At 28.4% G+C, this 19,660-nt stretch overlaps 1 protein-coding gene across 1 annotated transcript; it reads right to left on the bottom strand.

The window, feature by feature from the left end:
- Positions 1–4,301: 4,301 nt before the first annotated feature.
- LOC129960720 (zinc finger protein 782-like) lies at positions 4,302–10,182 on the bottom strand. The gene is made up of 2 exons (XM_056074310.1): positions 10,068–10,182; positions 4,302–5,714 (listed from the first exon to the last, which is right to left on the bottom strand). The coding sequence occupies exon 2, from the start codon at positions 5,666–5,668 to the stop codon at positions 4,712–4,714; it is 957 nt and encodes a 318-aa protein (XP_055930285.1). The 5' UTR covers positions 5,669–5,714; positions 10,068–10,182; the 3' UTR covers positions 4,302–4,711.
- Positions 10,183–19,660: the final 9,478 nt, after the last annotated feature.

The raw sequence follows: 19,660 nt of genomic DNA, 5'->3' as shown, positions 1-19,660 counted from the left end.
TTCCTCTAAGCGGATGTTGCTGAAAATTTGACCGAAATCTACCAGTTTGGTGTGAGGACCGCATATCAAATTTCATCCATCTAGCTCAAAGTGTTTCTTTGTTATCTTTGTCACAGACAGATATTTTCTGAAAATGTGTTTTCGAATTCAAGGAGGTATGAAACGTAGAGATATATTAAAATCTCGAGTTCGAATTTTTTGACAATTGCAATATTTTCTTTAAATTTTGTATACGGAAAAGTAAAAATGCCAATTGAAGCTTTTTTTAAGAAAGTCTTTCTTGAAGCCAGCCCCAGACAATATATTGCATTGTCCAAAACTAATTTCTCAGAGTAAAAAAAATAATTAAAAATTACATTCAACCAAAAATGTTTATTATTCAAAAGTTATTCTTTTTAACCTTAAAAACAGTCTTAAAATAATTTTATGCCATAATATGCTTTGATGTTATGAAAACGCATTAAAATTCTATTTTTAAAAAATTAAACTTCGATTTAAAAGTTTGAGAAATCCGTTCTTAGTGTGCCTCTCATGCCCAAGAAATAACTTCCCAAACTTCATGCTCCTAACTTCAATGGCTTAATGCTGGGCGTTGCTCAGGACAAGACTTTATATATAAAGTGATTTTATTGGGAAAAAAATTTCTATAAGAGTTATAAAAAGAAAGAAAAATCATTATGAAGTGATAAAACCTAAATCCTGAAAAAAACTTTAAAAAAAAATTTCTTGACAAATATTTTAAGTACCAGATACAAGTACTTATGTACGTATTTCCAGATACAGCAATTAAGTACCAGATAAGCAGTCTCTTTTTTTTCTTAGTTAAAAAAAAAAGAAAAAAAAAAAAAAAAAAAAAAGGGCAAGGTTAGTCCAACAAATAAAAATGTTCAAATGGATGGGAACATTAAAAAAATACCACGAAAGATATCAAGATCATTAAAAATTAAAGGCGTCAAGTTAAAATTTCATTATATTAGATTTTAAATGATTGATTAACGTAATTACGTACCGCAATTAATAGCAATTGAATATAGTACAGTTGAATAAGTAAGTACAGTAAGTCGTTCAAGCGAAGTATAACATAGTACACACCACCCCTTCCAGATAACTATTCCAGTATTTTAAGAAATGACAATGCACATTGATTTCATGAAAAGAGTAGACAGCCTGTTATATAGCTTTTAAAATGTCTTCACGTTACTTGTACCAATTATTTTTCAGCATTATTTTTTAAAAAATAATTTAAAAAATATAGACACTATATTGATAATATATTTAGACACCATATGAACAATAACAATACATTTATTACGACAAATATACTTAAAAAAAAATTAAATACACATTTTAAGAAGTATATGAAAATTCTTTCAAAACCTGATCATATCACAGATCATTACTTAATATAAAAATAGTAAATATTCTTAAAAAAATTTAAGATATAAATGCAATGAAAGCAAACATGTCTCACTGACTATTCTGAAAATATCAACATGCAAAAACAATATTGACTACATTTACACATATACTTAGGTTTCATTATAGATTCAAACTGGAGATAATTACTTAGTATGAAAATGTAAAAATAGTAAATATTCTTAAAAAAATTCTTAATATAAATGGAATGAAAGCCAACATGGCTCACTGACTATTTTGAAAATATCAACATGCAAAAACAATACTAACTACATTTACATATATATTCGGGTTTCAGTATATAGATTCAAACTGGAACCCGAATTTTAAGTCAATTTTAATTCGAATTCTATAAATACGACATCTAGAAAAAAACATATTTAAATTCTATAAGAAGATGAACTACATAACTGAAACGACTGGAAAGGAAGTGAAGGAGTTATCACAAAATGTTAATTTTTTTTTCTCTTTGGTTTAATATTAAATTCACATAAATTATTTTATTAAATAATGCAAACTTTTACACGTTGAAAAATAATGAAATTATATATATATGTTATACATACATACATACATAAGCCAATTTCATAGCAAGGGTAACAGGCACATGGGATATAATAAAATTCTTTCACTCCCATTGGTTTAATAAATATAGATGGCACATGGGCATAGTATTATTTTTCACTTTCTTCATGATATTTCTTTTCAAAAAATGATACAAATGCTTTAATGTTTTGTACTGGATTATGCCCGGGCATCAATAAACCTTGTCTCCTCCTAATCACTATGTCACTGTCATATGTATATCACATAGATACACTACAATCATATCTGCAGCTGTACTCATAAAATCATTTTATATACAATATTGTTTCAATATTTAGTTTTTTTCTTCTTAATTTTTGCTGCTCAAGTGTTTATGTGAAACTAATTTTAAAAAAGAGATCCTGAAAAATAATTTTATATGCTACTGAAAATTACTAATTATATAAAACATTGTTAAGTTCAATATTTATCATGCTTTGAAAATACAAGACATACTTATTAAACACTGTAGTATTAAAATGATTAAATAATTCAATATAGGAACCTTTCAAAAATATATCGATTCTTTAAATGATAGAATTCAAAATTAACAAATTCATTATTTCTTTCTAATTTTCCTAAGAATTATTATAGTGCACAAGCTAATAATATAATTTTTATCTTCTTCTAACAAGAAATCTTATTTACGTTAAAAAAAAAATCTATATAATTTCTTCCCGGAAAGAGAGTTGATAAGTTACAAAAATACAGATAGCTGATCTTTAAAAGTTTTATTAAAATTTTCAACAATTTATAGTTAAAACAATTAAGAAAAAAGCAGATAATGTTATTAATAAGAAATATTTCACTCACTCAAATTAAGAAATAAAATTGACATTTGATGTTGATGAAATACATTGCTGAAATATTTTTATGACTTTCGAAAACTGGCAATGGCACAACATTTTTCTTTTTAAATGCATGTATAATGGAAAAGATAGGAAAACCTGTTCACTTATTGATTGGCTTGTAAATTCCATTGAATTTTGTTATTTCACAAGCAACCTATTTCTATTTTACAATAGTACAAATAAATAAATAAAAAAAAAGATTCAATTTTCTGGGGGGGGGGGTAGAAGAAAAGTCCTGATATTTTTTTTTCTTTTTTCCATATCTAATTCTTAAGAGTAGATGTCTGTGCAAGCCTGATGTGGGAAAGGCTAGAATTAGTCATTATTAGATGCTATTTGTTAAATAATGATTTTATGAGTAAAGCATGAATGGTTAACTAAATAATATATATATATATATATAAATTTGGCACTCCATAAAGTTTTCACACACATACGTAAATTTTTATAAATATTAAAAAGATATACATATACCTTTTGTCATACAGATAAAATTATTAGTTAGCTGCTAAATCAAAATGATATTTAAAAGTAATTAAAATCAAATAATGATAGTAAAATTAATAAAAGCAAAATAGTTACCAAATTCTACATCAAAAAATATGAACTAAATTTTTAAAGAAATTAGGTATTTCAAGAAACTATTAAAAGCAAGAACTATCTTTAAATTTCAAATGTTATCATTAAAACATTTTATCAAAATGAAAAATTAGTTTATAAAATTGGTTGGAAAAGAATTTTCTCACACCTTTTTTATCTTGTTCATACAACTAATTTTATACATGAACATCCAATTAAAAAAAATGGTAAATTTCACAAATTTTTGGATTCATATAATAGATATATCAATACAAGTTTTTGGGCAATACAAATTTCTAATCACCAAACAACTAATAAGTCTCATCGATTTTTTTTTAGACTTGGAATTGAAACAGAATAACTTTGAATAGCATAATTTAGAAAACTGGAAAAATATTTAAAATCATATGCTAATTTAATAAATAATTGAGACATACACATCCTCAAAGAATATTTTAAACAGAAGAATTTCTTAAAAATTCATATGCAAGCAAATGAGTTTATTATTTTTTATTTATCAAGTATGGTTAGTTATTGATGAACAACATAAACTATAAATTTACTGCCACTCTCTATGATAATTATTAAGTTTCAATTTATTTTAACCAAGATATTATATCCAAGAACATTCCATTCAATATAATTTTTTTTTTTTTCCTTTTCATAGCTAATACATAAAAGTTAGATTTCAATAACTAACCATGCAGATGGAATTTTTAATGAATAACTAAAGTTTTTTTAAAAAATAATTAGAACAATTTTATATTTTAAATAAAATTTGATGGAATGCACGGCATTTGATCAACTTTGAATAAATACATAAGTAAATTTTTAAATTTCCAAATAAATGTTAAGTCATTAAAGAAAATCTTGACAAATTTTCAAAATATATAAAAAGTTGAAATTATCAAGTAAACTAAAAGTTACTTTTCTGTTAGTTTCACAAGTATAAATGTTGGCAAATGAAGGAGGGCACTTTTATATTAGCAGAATTACTTCCAAATATGCAATGCATTAAATACAGAAATGCTGTTATGTTACTGACAAATAAAAATCACATACTTCAAGGATTACAACAGAATACACTTTGGCTGCTGTTGAGATAATATAGAAGTTACAAGCAGAAAAAGTTACCAGTGAAATAAAGAACTTTTTGTAGAAATGCTAAAACACTAAAATGGAGAAAAATCCCACATTTCATTGCAAAATGAACTTATTGCATTTTGAGTGTTCTCAAGCAAACAGAAAAGTAACAGGTAGCAATTTAATCAGTTTTTTCTTTATTTTTTATTGTGAACAACATTGCAATGTCTCTTCAAGAGAACTTTTTGCGAAAACCCCTTTCCGCAGATATGACAGGCAAAAGGCTTTTCCTTGGTGTGTGTTAAATAATGCCTCATGAGATTTTTCTTTGAAGGGAAGCCTTTACCACAAAAATCACATATATGAGGTTTTTCTTTAGTGTGCGTCAGATAATGAGTCTTCAGTTCAGATTTGCTAGTAAACCTTTTCTCACAAAAGTCACACTTGAAAGGCTTTTCTTTGGAATGACAAAACAAATGTCTCTGTAAAACATGTTTGTATGAAAAAGATTTATTACAAATAGCACAAATATGCAGTTTTTCTTTAGTATGGGTAAGAAGATGCCGGTTCAGATTATTTTTTCGGGAAAATTTAGAACCACACACTTCACAGATATGAGGTTGTTCCTTCGTATGTACAAGATAGTGCTCCTGCAATGTATGTTTATAACTAAAACTTTGAAGGCATATTTCACACGAATATATTTTTTCATTAGAATGTGTGAGATAATGTCTGTTTAGATTCCTTTTTAACGAAAAACTTATTTTACAGAACTTACAAGTGTGAACTTTTTCACCAGTGTGTGTCAGATGGTGAATTTTCAGCCCTTTCTCAGTCAAAAGTTGTTTATTACATAAAGAACATTGAAAGCATTTCCTTTTTTCATGAATGAGTAAGTGAGCTTCAAGGTTATTCCTATAACTAAATATTTTACCACAATTATCACAAGAAAATGGTTTCTCTTTTGTGTGAGTACGGTAGTGTAGCATCAAGGTACTTTTTCGATCAAATGCTGCAGAGCACATTTCACAGACATAAGGTTTTTCATTTGTATGAAACAAATAATGACGTTTCAGAGTTTGTTTCTGAGTGAAAGTCTTTTCACAAAATACACAACGGTGGGACTTTACTTTTTTCACACACCTTTTTTCCATTTCCTTTTTTTTTTTTTTTTGTTACAAAATAATGCCAATAGAAAACCTATAAAAGAAAACACCAAAAATAACATTCATAAGTTTAAATATCCAATTGATCAAAAAAAAAAAAAAAAGAATCTGTTAAATATAGTGTAAGTAATATTTACTAACAACTGTTTTTGATGTAGCATTAAAGCTTCATTTTGTAATTTAGTGTACATTCCAATAGATCTATTAAAATTATTCATAATTTTAAAATATGCAAACAAAAATTAAGATTTTTTTTATATGCATCTGTTCAGATAAAAGTATTCTTAAACTTGTTAAATATGATGCATACAAGGGCCATATTTACGTTTCAATCAGAAACTGGCATTATAAATATTAAATCCTTACTCCAGTCTTTGGCTTTGATTAATATATAAAGAATTTAAAACAAAAAAATCTTTCTACAGAAGGAAACTACCAATATAGAAATTCTTAAAGAAATGTTAAAGGTTCTTTGCACTATTCATTGAATTATCAAAGTAGACCATGAAACAACAAGCACTTATTTAAGCAGCCATTATATAATAATGATAAAAAAAAAGAGTACATAAATCTAATCTCAGAGAGGAAAAAACTAATTATTTAACAAATGAGGATTTTTTTTCTTCTGATCTCTTATATTTTTCAAAGAAACTACAGAAATTAGATAAAAGAAATTCAACTGCAGTTTCGTATAAGAAACTGAAAATATTTGCTGTCATAATATATCTGATTAGAATGTTAGAAAAATGACACTAAAATAAATATAAGTTTCATGAAATAAACCTAGTACAAATTTATAAATTCATATAATTATCTACAATACAATATATAATCTTATAATAAAATCCAATAAAAATATTTGTATTAGCTGATAATTTTTATATTTTTATTTTTATTTTTTTTATTGGTATATTAATTGTATGTTATTTGTAAACTTTTGCCTTGACTGCATGTTATTTGGAAGCTTGTGAAATTTTAGCTATGATTAATATGACATTATTGTTTTGTTTATTAATTACTGGTTGCAATACACATGACATTTTGTATTATTGTTTCACTAATTAATCGATGGTTGTAATAAACATGATATTTTGGGTGATTAATTGTTGCTTCTATGTGTTTAATACACAAGTATCCTTTTGTTCGACAAATGATCAACTACAAAATTGTGATGACGTTTTTATTTTTATATTCATTCACAATTATATCTAATTAAACATTACCAATTCCTCATTAACCACATAAATAAAACAGAATGCAATTATTAACTTTACGGAATTAGCTTTCACTTTCACAAAATACTGTTCTATAGTCTTATTTTCCTCTACCATTAGATTACAGTATCAATTTTTTTAATTAAATTTTTAATAAAATCTTGCAATTTTTGAATTCTTTTAAGGTGAGACAAAACATCATAAAAAACCCTTCTATTCAGATTAAAGAAATTTCTTCCAAAAATATTCAGAAAGTTCAAGATTCGAGATAGAGTCAAGATTGAGACAAGAGAAGAGATTAAATATTGTAAGATAAAAAGAATGTGCTTATAAATAAGCCATAATAGTAACATCAGTAAAGAAAGATTAAATACGAAACAGTTAAAATAAAATTATCATTACATATACTGCCAGTTACCCGGTTAACATGCTATATGCAAAAATTTGCTTAGTAACATTTTAGGAAAAGTAAATATAACCATCAGATTGCAATATATCTTCTGATAATGGCTATGCTTTACACAGTGCAAGATTAATATTAATTTGACACAAATTGATCCTAAAATCAATAAAATATATTGATATCAAGGTGATTAAATGCAGGTTTATTGATAATTCCTGATAGATTTATTAAGTCATACATATTATAAAATTTCTCATGAAACAACCCATATATTTTTTTTCTTAACTTTCTCAATTTTTTTTCATTTTTTTTTTTTCAGATAGAATACTCCATGTTTAATTTCTAAATAGTAAACATGTTAATATTTTTATCATTTATGTAGGACTTGTAAAAGATAGCATTTGTGGATCTGTGCATAAAATTGTTTGTGGTATTTTGATAAATTTTGCAGCTATAAAATTTAATACATAAGTAATCATAATAGTGATTTAATATATCTCAGAACCTGAGTTTTAAAGCTTAATATAAGAAAATTTAGTATTTTGTGCTGTTTAGAGTCTGTATATTTATTTGTATTATCATTTCTGATGATTATACAATAATATATATATTTTTATTTGGTTTAATTTTGATTTTTTCCTGTTGGTTTTTATTACTATTGTCTCTATTCATCTGTGTTTTAGTAATAGCTGCATTTGCGCTCTCTAAATACTACGGTGCTTTTTCTGTTTCTTTTTTTGATATTAGTTTGAATAAGAAATAATTTTTAGTTGCGATTCCGAAATTATTTAATTTCGTTTCCAAAATATTTTTAATTTTAGATATATATATATTTCACAGCATTGAATAGAATAAGGAAATGTCATTTAAATCTTTTTTTTCTCAACATATTACATAATTTACTAACTTTTGACTGATTTTAAAAATCAGTCAAAACTTTAAGAATTAAAAATAAAATCCTAAATCTAAAATTCTTATTTAATTTATTTTCTCAAATTTTTGAAGTAACAAATAGATCATATTTTCCCAATTTAAAATATGAATGGTCGAAATATTTTTATTGTATATTTTAAACTATTTGTTTTCCTAAAAATCAGAAGATTTTTTTTTCTTTGAAAATAATATAGATAGGGAAAATATTCTTTCTTCATTGGCAGATATCTTTTCCATTCTAAACCAGCAAGGAACTAAACAATACTCCCTTTTTTATAAAGGTACAAAATAGTATCATTACTTGCAGTTTAGTATAGGGAAAGGGAAGAGGATGCTGTTGAATTGTAAGTACACAGAATTACCTCTATCAGGCTAACCCTGGATTTTAGGTCCGAAAAAGAAATACTTATGCACCATCAGTCTTGTCATTCAGTATAGCCAAGTAGTATACATAAAGGTGAGAGCACACATTGGGAGACAATAAGCAATTCTTCCATGACAAACTAAATACTTAAGAATGCAGATATAACTATTGTAAAAACTATCTTTTTTAAAAAAAAATCTCATGAGTGTATTTCACATAAATTAATAAGAAATAAAACAGTATGAATTTACATAAAGTGGCTGCAACATTTAAGCTGATAACATTGAAAAGTGTTACAACTTTGTGTTCTGTTTACTGGCCCATTTAAAATTTCATTTGGCTTTCTCTCTTCAATGTTTTAATTTATCAATATATTAAGTAAATTCAATATTTTAATTTAATAATTTGTTTAAGAAGTCATTCTCAATTTTTTTTCTCCAAAAAATATTTTGTTTGGTATTGTAACTTCAAAATTATTTCATTAATTAGTTTTAATTCAAAATAAGTAATAGCACTTATAATATTAAAAATTTTTTAAAACAAGGTGTAAGGTTTTATTTCAGCAAATTAACTAAATTATTAATACATTTTAACAGGCAAATAAATGTATAATTCCAAAAATAATGATAATTGTTCTAAAATATATTAAATTCAAACTATATTGTTTCCATTAAACTTTCAAATTTTATTAATTGTCTTTTTTAAAACATAACTACATTTTCATTCATTTCGATTTTTATTTACATAAAATACTCCATATTAAGCAGTACTAAACGCACTTAAAGTATGAGCTATACCATTCTAGTTATTTCAATAAAATTGAATACTTATTCATAAGAAATTTTTAGTAATAAAAATAAATCATTAAAGTTCTATTTACTGAGAACGAGTTCAATTTGATATAAAGCCCTTCTTGGAAATGGAAAATTCAGATAAAATGAAACATTTTCATCAAATTGATTTTGAAATTTAATATAATGAAGTATTTAAACAATAAATGTAATAAAATATTACAGAATTATATCAGAATAATAAAGAAAAATGATTAAAATCGGTCCTCGATGTAAGAATAATGCCGGTTCGCTTTTTTTTTTGTCTATTTCATGCCAAGTGTGATATTATGGACAATTTCTATTGCAAAACGAAAAGCCGTTGGTTAATACTTATTGTAACCATACAAGCTAGTATATTTTCGGGAACTTTTAGGAAATTTGTCACAATATCGTTTCTTTTGATAGGAAACTTGACACTTATGATTAAGTCTTCCTCAAATCATAAACATGACGAAAAATACAAAAGGAATTGAAATAGCATTACTCAGTACTATTAAAAAGAAATTTCTAACAATAATGCTCAAATTTGAATTGCAAGAATATAAGGATAACATTTTACTGCTTAAAAATGCTTCAATTTTGAGATAAAGTTTAAAAATTTAAGCGTACATAATAACTCTTAACATCCGATTTAAAATACCTTGGAAGCTGTAATTCAAGATATCAGGTAGTTTTTTCCCCTTGTTCAGAAAATATAAAACGTATTGAAATTTTTTTCTATTCAAGAAACCGGCATTGTCATTTTTAAATTATTGTTATGTCAAATCAAAACCATAATACAGTGACGGTTAAAGGTAAATTGATGTTTGAAGAATTTTCCCACATGTTAACCGCCAGATAGTATGAATTTATTTTTCCTTTCCTGTGAGGTGAAAAAAAAAAAAAAATGATTCAATAAAGATAATCACTTAAAAAATTTCACATAGACAATGTCAAAAACTTCAGGCATATGCTACAAGAACTTTGTAACTCTCATATCTAGTAAACAAAGCATCTAATTCTCTAGGCCGCGGTGGCCTGGTGGTAAGGTCTCGGCTTCGGAACCGGAGGGTTTCAGGCTCGAGACCCGATTCCACCGAAGAACCGTCGTGTAAGGGGGTCTATTGCACATTAAATCTGTCCTGACCAAACGTCCTCCCGCTGGTGTGGTGTGGTGTGGTGTGGAGAGGGCGCAAATGCCAGCTCAGGTGTCGTCCTCGTCATCTGATCGCGGTTCAAAATTACAAGGTCCGTCCCAAAATAGCCTTAGTGTTGCTTCAAAACGGGACGTTAATATAACTAAACTAAAGTAATCTAATTCTCTGTTTTTATATATAAAAAAAAGCAACTAGCCGCCTTTTGCGACTAGCTAATTCACTGAGATCAATGGGTGATAAAAATTAAATCTTTCTGAAGTTTCTGTAATAAATGACTTCTAAACGCAATTCGAATTCTTATTTTACTCAAACTTAAAATCGCATCGGCAATTGCAGCAAGTTTTTTTTTGGACCTGGTCGTATTCCGTCTTTATCGATTACTGAACCAGATATTCAATTTCTGACATCCCAAATTGACATTTAAACAATTTCAGTGTCACTCCATCATACAGGTCGCTATCATATCATCAAAATCGGTCGAACCAAAGAATATGTCGTCCACAAAACATGAGACACCGCTCCATAGCAAATCTCCTAGAGCCAAAGACATGGCTCTTTGAAATACAGGAGGTCCATTCGACAATCCAAAAAATGAACGTGTCGGCTCATAATGTCTATGGTGGTAACTTCATTAGCCAGATAAGAACCTCCGGAAAGGAGTGTACACTTTTGTCTAGTGGCTTTGTTATTGGGTTATGAACCCTAACGTTGCGAGTCCGAACCCTCAGCCTGCACATGTCCATCAGGTGTGGTAAACGCCGCTTTTCGTGAGGATTCTTCATCCATGGGTATCTTATTGAATCCTTGGCATGCATCAATAATTCAGAACAAACTAAAACCTCAAAGTCTCTCAATTAAATCATCAATGCATGGAAGCGAAAATTTATCTTTAATAGTTTGCGAGTTCAAATGTCTGTAATCAATTACCATTCTTTTATCTCCTGTTTTCTTTTATACCAGTAAAACTGGACTATTATATTTTGAACAACTATCCCGAATGACACCCTGTCCTTTCAATTCTTGAACTATTTCTCTTAAAACTTGCCTTTCATAATTAAATGTTCGATATGGTGAACGAGATACAGGTTTGCTCTCTGGAATCTCAGTTATATGCATTGTGTTAATACTTCCTAGTTCATCTGACTTTAGAGCAAAACACAGTCTAAATTCATTTAATAACGCATAAAATTTGTTGCTATTCTTCATTTATGGATGGACCAAATTTGACAGACTCTAAATCGATAGGATTTTGCAAAATTTCTTTTGTTAAAAGGCGTTGAAGTCATTTTTTATTCAATTATAAAGTTACATTTGTTTTTGTTTTCAGGCATCCAATTTACTCTAAAAATTGCACGATTTTTCTTTAGTTGTAAATGTAAATTGCTTGGATTCCCTACAGGTACTTGTGTTTTGCCATCATATAAAGCCAAAGTAACACCATTAGACACATAGTCTTGAGTATTGTAGGATACATATCCATCACATTTTTTACCCTCACTAAAAACTGTGACCCATTGAACTGTGTGTGGTTCAATTACAAATTTTTTAAGAATCCTTAACACTGCTCTATCAGTCATTTCATCCATTTGAAAAACATGTAAATTATTCAAATCATCAATATGAACTAATTTAGATCTCCCTTGATTTTAAGCCATAACTACATTGGGAGAATCAATAATGTCATTGCATATGAGGACGTCAGGACCCTCAAAAGTATCATTATTCACAACATAAAATAGCACTTCACATAGCTTTACTTTCTCTATAATCACAGTAACAATAATGATTCCGACTGATTCTTTCACACCTCCAATACCTCTAATTGGAACAGTAACTTTTATGTTTATGTTTTTATTTAACCGTTGAGCAAAACTATATTTCAACATAGATATATCAGCTACGGTATCCATAAGAGCACTTGTATTTTCTCCTTCAATACTGATATTCTTTGTTGTGTTATTAACGCGACTGGTAGCTGAAATTGCGTTGAGTTATAGTGAAGGTATATTATTTGGACATTCTTTTGTCCCATGACCCTCCTTCTTACATGCAGTACAAAATTTTGGTCGCTTGGGCTGTGCACTATCACAAGCAAAATGTCCACTTTCAAAGCAATTATAGCAGATGGTTGGACTGTTTTTAAATCGACTTGGATCGGTTTGTTTACTAATGGCGCAATTTTCTTCTTTTGGAAACTTAATGCTATTGAGTTTACTACTAAAATGACCACTTTTCTTGGAATTCTCCTTTAGTTCACTAAATTCATCAACCTTTTCAGCAAGCATGTATGGGGAAATTATTTGTGTCCATTGATCTAAATAATGTTCAAGAATTTCTGGAGATGTGCGGGATTTCATTTGATCTGCGATGATTAAATCCTTCAAACTCGCAAAACTGTTTATTTTAAGCCCTGCGGTCCACCCATTAAAACATGTTTCCAGCTCATGATAATATTATTTCCATGTCTTACTACAAGTAATCTCATGTGAATAAAATAATTGTCTAAATTTTTCAGCACTTAATTTGTAACACTTAAGTGATTTCACATGAGATTCACTCATAATCTTCGAACTGTTCTTCTGGTTCTCTCATAATCATTTGCACAATTTCAGTTGGTAGCTGATTAACTAACTATGCCGTCCACAGCGTATTTGGCATTTGCACTCGTTTCATGGCCCTCTTAAAATGAACTAAATAAAGGCCGATGTCTTCACTGCTAAGCGCAAAATTTTCTCAATTGTGACTGCCAATCAACTTTTGGTGGCAATCAACGATGGTAATAATTCTGAGCCAACGAAATCTGAAGTTTCAGCAGCAATCTCTAACTTTTTAAGTTCTAAAACACGTTTTCTTTCTGCTTCTTCCCGCTTTTCTTGTCTCTCGGCTTCTTTAACTAAAATATCAACCATTCCTCTTACCATTTCTTCATCATAGTTTTTACTATTTAATATTAACTTTCTCAAATCTGGAATTTTCAGTTTAGTGTAGTTATATTAACATCCCGTTGTAAAACAACACTAGGGCTATTTTGAGACGGACCTCGTAATTTTGAACCAAGGTCAGATGACGAGGACGATACCTGAGCTGGCACCCCCTCTCCACACCATACCACACCACACCAGCAGGAGGACGTTTGACATGGCAGATTTAACGTGCAACAGACCCCCTTACACGACGGTTCTTCGGTGGAATCGGGTCTCGAACCTAAAACCTTACGGCTCACAAGCCGAGACATTACAACCAGGCCACAGCGGGTTCTGGAATTTTCAAGCCACTAGATGTAAAACCTTCGGATAATTCTTCGGCTACGAAACTTAACTGTTACTTACGAAGTCGCGTTAAAAACGACATTTCGTATTTTAAATAGAATTGTAAATTAAAATGGCCTGTTCGTCCAGATTCTGAATTATAGTAAATGACTTCAAAACGCAAACACAATTCAAATTCTGGTTTTACTCTAACTTAATATCGCATCAACAACAGTTCCGAACTTAAAAGGCAAGAGTTGAGTTGTTCGAGCTTTACACCGAGAGTTTAGTTGTTACAAAGTGTAATGTGAGTATCTCGTGTATAAGCAATAACTGTGTAATGTCACAGCTGAATCATCTTTTACACTACATCAATAGTTTCCTGAACAAAATGCTTTTACATTACTAAACATATACGGCATGAAATTTGCACATGGCATTTTAGGGTCCATTTCTAGGCAATTGTGATATTTCTCCTATTCATTAGTTTTAATTGATTATTTCCTAAAATATTTAATCACATAATAAAAATGTGTACTAAGCTTTAGTAATTTTGCTCGATTTTAACCCTCTTTCTGAAATAATTATTGGAAAAAAGGGTTTTATATGCTTGCTTAAAATGAATTTCAGACTTTGGTTTATCTATTATAGGATGCATCGTTTAATTTTTATTGGTTTTATAATTGTCCTTGTTAGTATAAGCTTACATAATGTTACTGAGTCCTTTTCCTACCAATGAAAAATATCTAGTTGGTTTAAGGCGACCAGCTTGTTGGCCGGGGATATTTGCTATGTTTAATTTTGGTTAAATCTGTAGATATAATTTCATATTTATGATTCCCTCAAATTTTCAGATATTAAAAAAAAAATAATTTCTTTTTTATATACTCTGTTTATTGTACACATGGAACTTTGCAACCATATTAGTACAAGATATTGTTCAAATTCTCCACGAAGTTGTTCGACATTCTGAATGCCGGCCAATAGCATGACGATATCGCATTTTGTGGGATTTCGCAGTTCGACATTTTATGCTAACAGGGAATGGACACCAGTCAGCAACTTCTGAAATAATTATTACAGATATTTTATATGCCAGTTTAAAGAGTAAATATTTAATTTTTCAAAGATTCAGTTTAAATATTATAGGACGAATCGTTTAATTTTCATATATTTTTAAACTGTCCTTGTTAATATAAGGCCACATGATGTTGTTGAGTCCTTTCCTTACCAATGAGAAAAATCTAGTCGCCTATGGGGACCAGCTGGTTGGTCAGGAATATTGGTTATATTTAATTTTATTCATACAGTCAAAACTTCATGATTCCGGCAGTTTATCAGACATTAAAGCTGTGTTATTTTGCTTATCTTACATACGATTCGCTCACTGTGCACATAAATCTAATGGAGATCAATCCCATGACATAGCATTATTAAAAACGCAAATGTTTGATTCAACTATCTTTTGAATTTCACAGTAGCGTACCTTCAATTTTTTCATCCGTCTCGTAAACTACAAAGATATTTTTAAAAAAATCCTTCTTCTTTAGCTTTCACCAATGGAAGAAAATCAGATAGTTGATGAAACGATGAAAGCGTTTTGAAATTTATAGAGATGCATAATCCGCGATCTTTTTAATAACAAAGACCTTTACTATTGTTTAACTATTTGTTCAACTGTTATTTTAATCATACGTTTAATTAAAAATTATTAATTAAGATTAATAATAAAATTTATTAATTATAATTAATATTTAATTTATTAATTTAAATATCGTATGATTAACTTAATTCATCTATTTGAGCTAAAGTTTTAATTTTGATTTTTTTCGAAACCATTTATTTATTGGAGTAAAGTATTTTCTGAAAAAATTGAAATAAAAAAAAGTGTCATTTCTATTTTTAAAATTTTTAAACTATATTCTACCAATAGATGGCGCCAACAGAATAAATATCAATAAAATGCACGTCATAGGCAGTTAGAAATGATCTTCATGGGATACTGGTTTTTGTTCTATGCGAAGTCACTGAAGTCAAGAAATCGCTGATCAATCACTGACGAAGCAATGACTTCACACTTGCAAACACTATCTATGAATATCCCCAATTACCTTGAAATGCTGCTTCGAATGATTTCAAAGATTCTGTAATTCTAAGAATAACTGATCTGCTCACTTTTCAATCCATTCACAGATTTCTTTCTTTCACTGTATAACCTCAATTAAGGGGATGAGATAATAGTTTCACTAGCATTAAAGCTGTGTTATTTATTTATGTGGTTAAAAGTCTTTTTCTGGCTTTTCCTGTCTTCCTGCGGGAGACACCCTTTCTTTTCCTTCTTTACACCCCTTCTTTCAGAGGTGTCAATCTGTGGCGATTTCTATCAGCAGATGTTCTTTGCGGGGATCTGAGTTCCCTGACAGTGATTAATGGTTCCGTCAATTAATTCTATAGGAACTCAGAAAAATTGAACTCGGGAAACGTTTATCTGACCAGATAACACATTTGCCGGAAAAAATGCAAATAAATAACATGAATAAACATTAAATAACATGATTTTTAATGCGTTTTATTGCAATGGGGTCAATTCACGGTCACGTGTCAGGTACCAAACAAACCGCTTCTGGTCAATTTTCAACCGTTCTGCGCATGTCGTGATGTCTGCCGATAACGTTGACACTGTTTACATTGTTGTTGACATTGTTTAGTAAATATTAAGGTAGCCGATCAATTATTAAAAACTTCTGATTTTTTTAAAGATATTATTTTGATTTATTTTCTTAGTTATATAATTTTATTTCTTATATCAAAATTTTAATTGGCATTTTCAATGGAATTATTGTTTTTGCATAATTAATTAACATCGCATTTTAATTCGTTTGGTGCCGCTTTATTCTTTCCTTCCCCCCTTTTTTTATCCGAAGAATACATTTTGACAAATGACTATGGCAGTGTATTTGAAAAATTACATATGTTCTTTTTTACATATTATTTAAATAGTATTGAATGTTGAATTTTATGAATACAGTTCCCCCAGTTAGTTCTTTTTAAAAATAATTATTACTCTTAGATAAGTTAATATTTTAAAGCTTACTAATGAAATTATTGTATTTTTTTTTCTTATGTAATTACTTTTATAAATATTGAGACTTTGATGTTTTCAATTTGCTTAGAAGAAAGAACATGAAACTCAAATTAGTATATATTGAATAAATTATGTTCACAATTTCAAATTATGAAATATAAAAGGTATGGATACCTTTTTTTAAATCTATGCAACTTATGAATAAATAATTTCATTTTAATTTGTAGAAATCATTAAAGGAAAACAAACAAAATCATGCTTTCATAATTTTTATTTACACATTACAAAAAAAAATTTGATAGGTAGATAAAATATATGTGATAATTATTTGAAAAAATATGATCAAATGTATGTTTTAATGTACTCACTAATACAAAAAACTAAAAACAAAAAAAATAACTATTTACTATTTATCAACATTTATTTTTCTAGACACTTAGAAATAATATAAACACAATATGACAAGAATGTCAATGTAAATGATGAAATCAATTTTATTCAACAGAAACATCCTAGATACTAAAGAACAGTTTTTTTTATCACTAATAAAAACATAATGTTGAACAGTATACTTTTAAAGCAGAACATTTATGAAATATTTTTAAATGCTAAAGTTACATTGATAAAAATTATATTGAATGAATAAACAAGAATAAGGTCATGATATATATATACATACAGAGAGAGAGAAGTTAAATAGGATATAAAGAGGAGTTGAAAGAAACACTTTTATGCTTTCACAGAATTTTATAATTCAAAATTGATATGTTAAAGAAATAGAAAAAAAAAGTGAAACATGCATGTAGCAATGAAGTTGGGAATAAAAATTATATAATAAATGCTGATATGGAAATTGATTTTCAATGAAAAGACCTTTATTTATTAAAACAGAAATCACTGAGGTGCACAGTGCTATAACAGAATATTATGATAACAGTGAATTTCAGTTTAAATACAATGAACTACTGACATTTCATTTTTAACAATAGAAAAGATGTTTGATATAAATTCACTTTGAATCCATCATAAATCTGCAAATGTAATTAGAAAACTAGTAATATTCACTTCCACCTAAGTTTAGCATTATAGCAGTTGTTATTTTTGCAATAGGAGTTTGTTTACTTACATTAATTAAATTTAGATAAGATTTTGTAAAAAAATGCAATGTAATACTCATGTAAATATTTTAAAACCTTCGAAGCATATTCAAAATTATCAGAAATTTCATCAAATGTGAATGAAGTAAATTAGAAATGCACTCATGATTTTGTTTGATTGTTTTTGGTGGCAAATCGCTTACCGATTTCTTTTTCTTCGAAGACTTTTTCTAACAAATTTCTGGAACAGCTATATTTAATAAATGGACACACACTAAAGGAATTCTTCAAAATGATTGGAGCATATCACCGACTTCGAAGGCTTGAAAAAATATATACCAAAGCTATCAACCCAGGCCAGGATTGTTGAAAGGAAAATAAAAAAAAAACATTTTATCATGACAGTCACTCTTGTGTTTCGCATTAAAGCATGCATCCATCAGCACACCAGTATTTCCTCTGTTAACACATAATAAGAGGAAAGAAAATGACTCAAAAATTATAACTTCAAATGTAAACAAAAAATCCGCTCTTCATACTTGGCGGAGAACGTTAATGGCAGACTGATCGACGAGAGCGGCGCGGTTGAAACTTAAATGCCATGCGCAAGAGGTACATGACATGTGACTTTTACGTCACATGAATTGACCCCATTGACATCAGGAACATTTTAACTCATTCTATGCATTATATTATATTATATATATTATATATATAATGTAAATGCATATTTTTGAAGCAGTTTCATGATCGAAGAGAGAAGACACTTTTGTAATTTTAAAAATTTCGTTTTATTCTATCCCGGGAGGCATAATTTATGTACAAGCAAGAAGCGACAAGGTACGACAATCTACAGCAGGACACAAGAGCGAAAAGAGTAAAGAGCGACAGAAATGTTTCCCGATGTTTATATACCATGAGATTCTGATAGGGATTTCTTTACACGTGTCAATTTAGGTAAGGGAATTATAGGTATCTTTTAAAAAGAATGTATTTAAGTTGAAAAATTTTTATTCAATCACTAGAAGCGCGAGAATCGCTGATTTAAGCATTTTTACAGAGCTTCTGTAGCATTAATTAAATTTAAAAAGGTGGAATTGGATGAGGAAATAAGAGAGCATTTTAGAATTTAGTTAATAAGGGTTAAATTAAGATAAAAATTAGGAAATTAATTAAGTTGAAATTAGATTTTAAAATATCATTACAATTCCCCTCCTCACCGCAAGATTTGAAAGTGCATCGGGGCCCCTTGACACACAACCACACCTTACAGTGGTGTCCAAGTAAGAAATTTAAATATATATTAAAAGTGATACCTAAGTCTCCCTTACCTTTACATTAATATAAAAATGCATTTGAATAAGCAAATTAAATATAATTATATAATATATTTGTAAAAATATTAGATAGATTTAAATAATCATCATCAACAAAATAATAATAAAATGTGCAATATGAAAATGACTTTCTACAGAAACTCAGCTGATTGTCTCTATTTGGTGAGAACTGTCTCGAGGGAATTCTTGCACACAGTGTCCTTTAATATTAGAAAGCTCACCAATATTATCAATTTGGGATAAAATAATGAAACAGTAAATTGCACTCTTATAATAATAAAATATCAACATAATTCTGATTTTATATAAAACACATGAATATGAAAATAA

The sequence above is a fragment of the Argiope bruennichi genome, chromosome X2, assembly GCF_947563725.1.
Source record: "Argiope bruennichi chromosome X2, qqArgBrue1.1, whole genome shotgun sequence".
NCBI classification, from domain to species: domain Eukaryota; kingdom Metazoa; phylum Arthropoda; class Arachnida; order Araneae; family Araneidae; genus Argiope; species Argiope bruennichi.
Note: the sequence above shows the minus strand (reverse complement) of the source record. Positions and strands in the feature narration are given on the sequence as shown.

Coding starts and splice junctions, on each gene's coding strand:
- LOC129960720 (XM_056074310.1), bottom strand. CDS start 5,668: ATGGAAAAAAGGTGTGTGAAAAAAGTAAAGTCCCACCGTTGTGTATTT.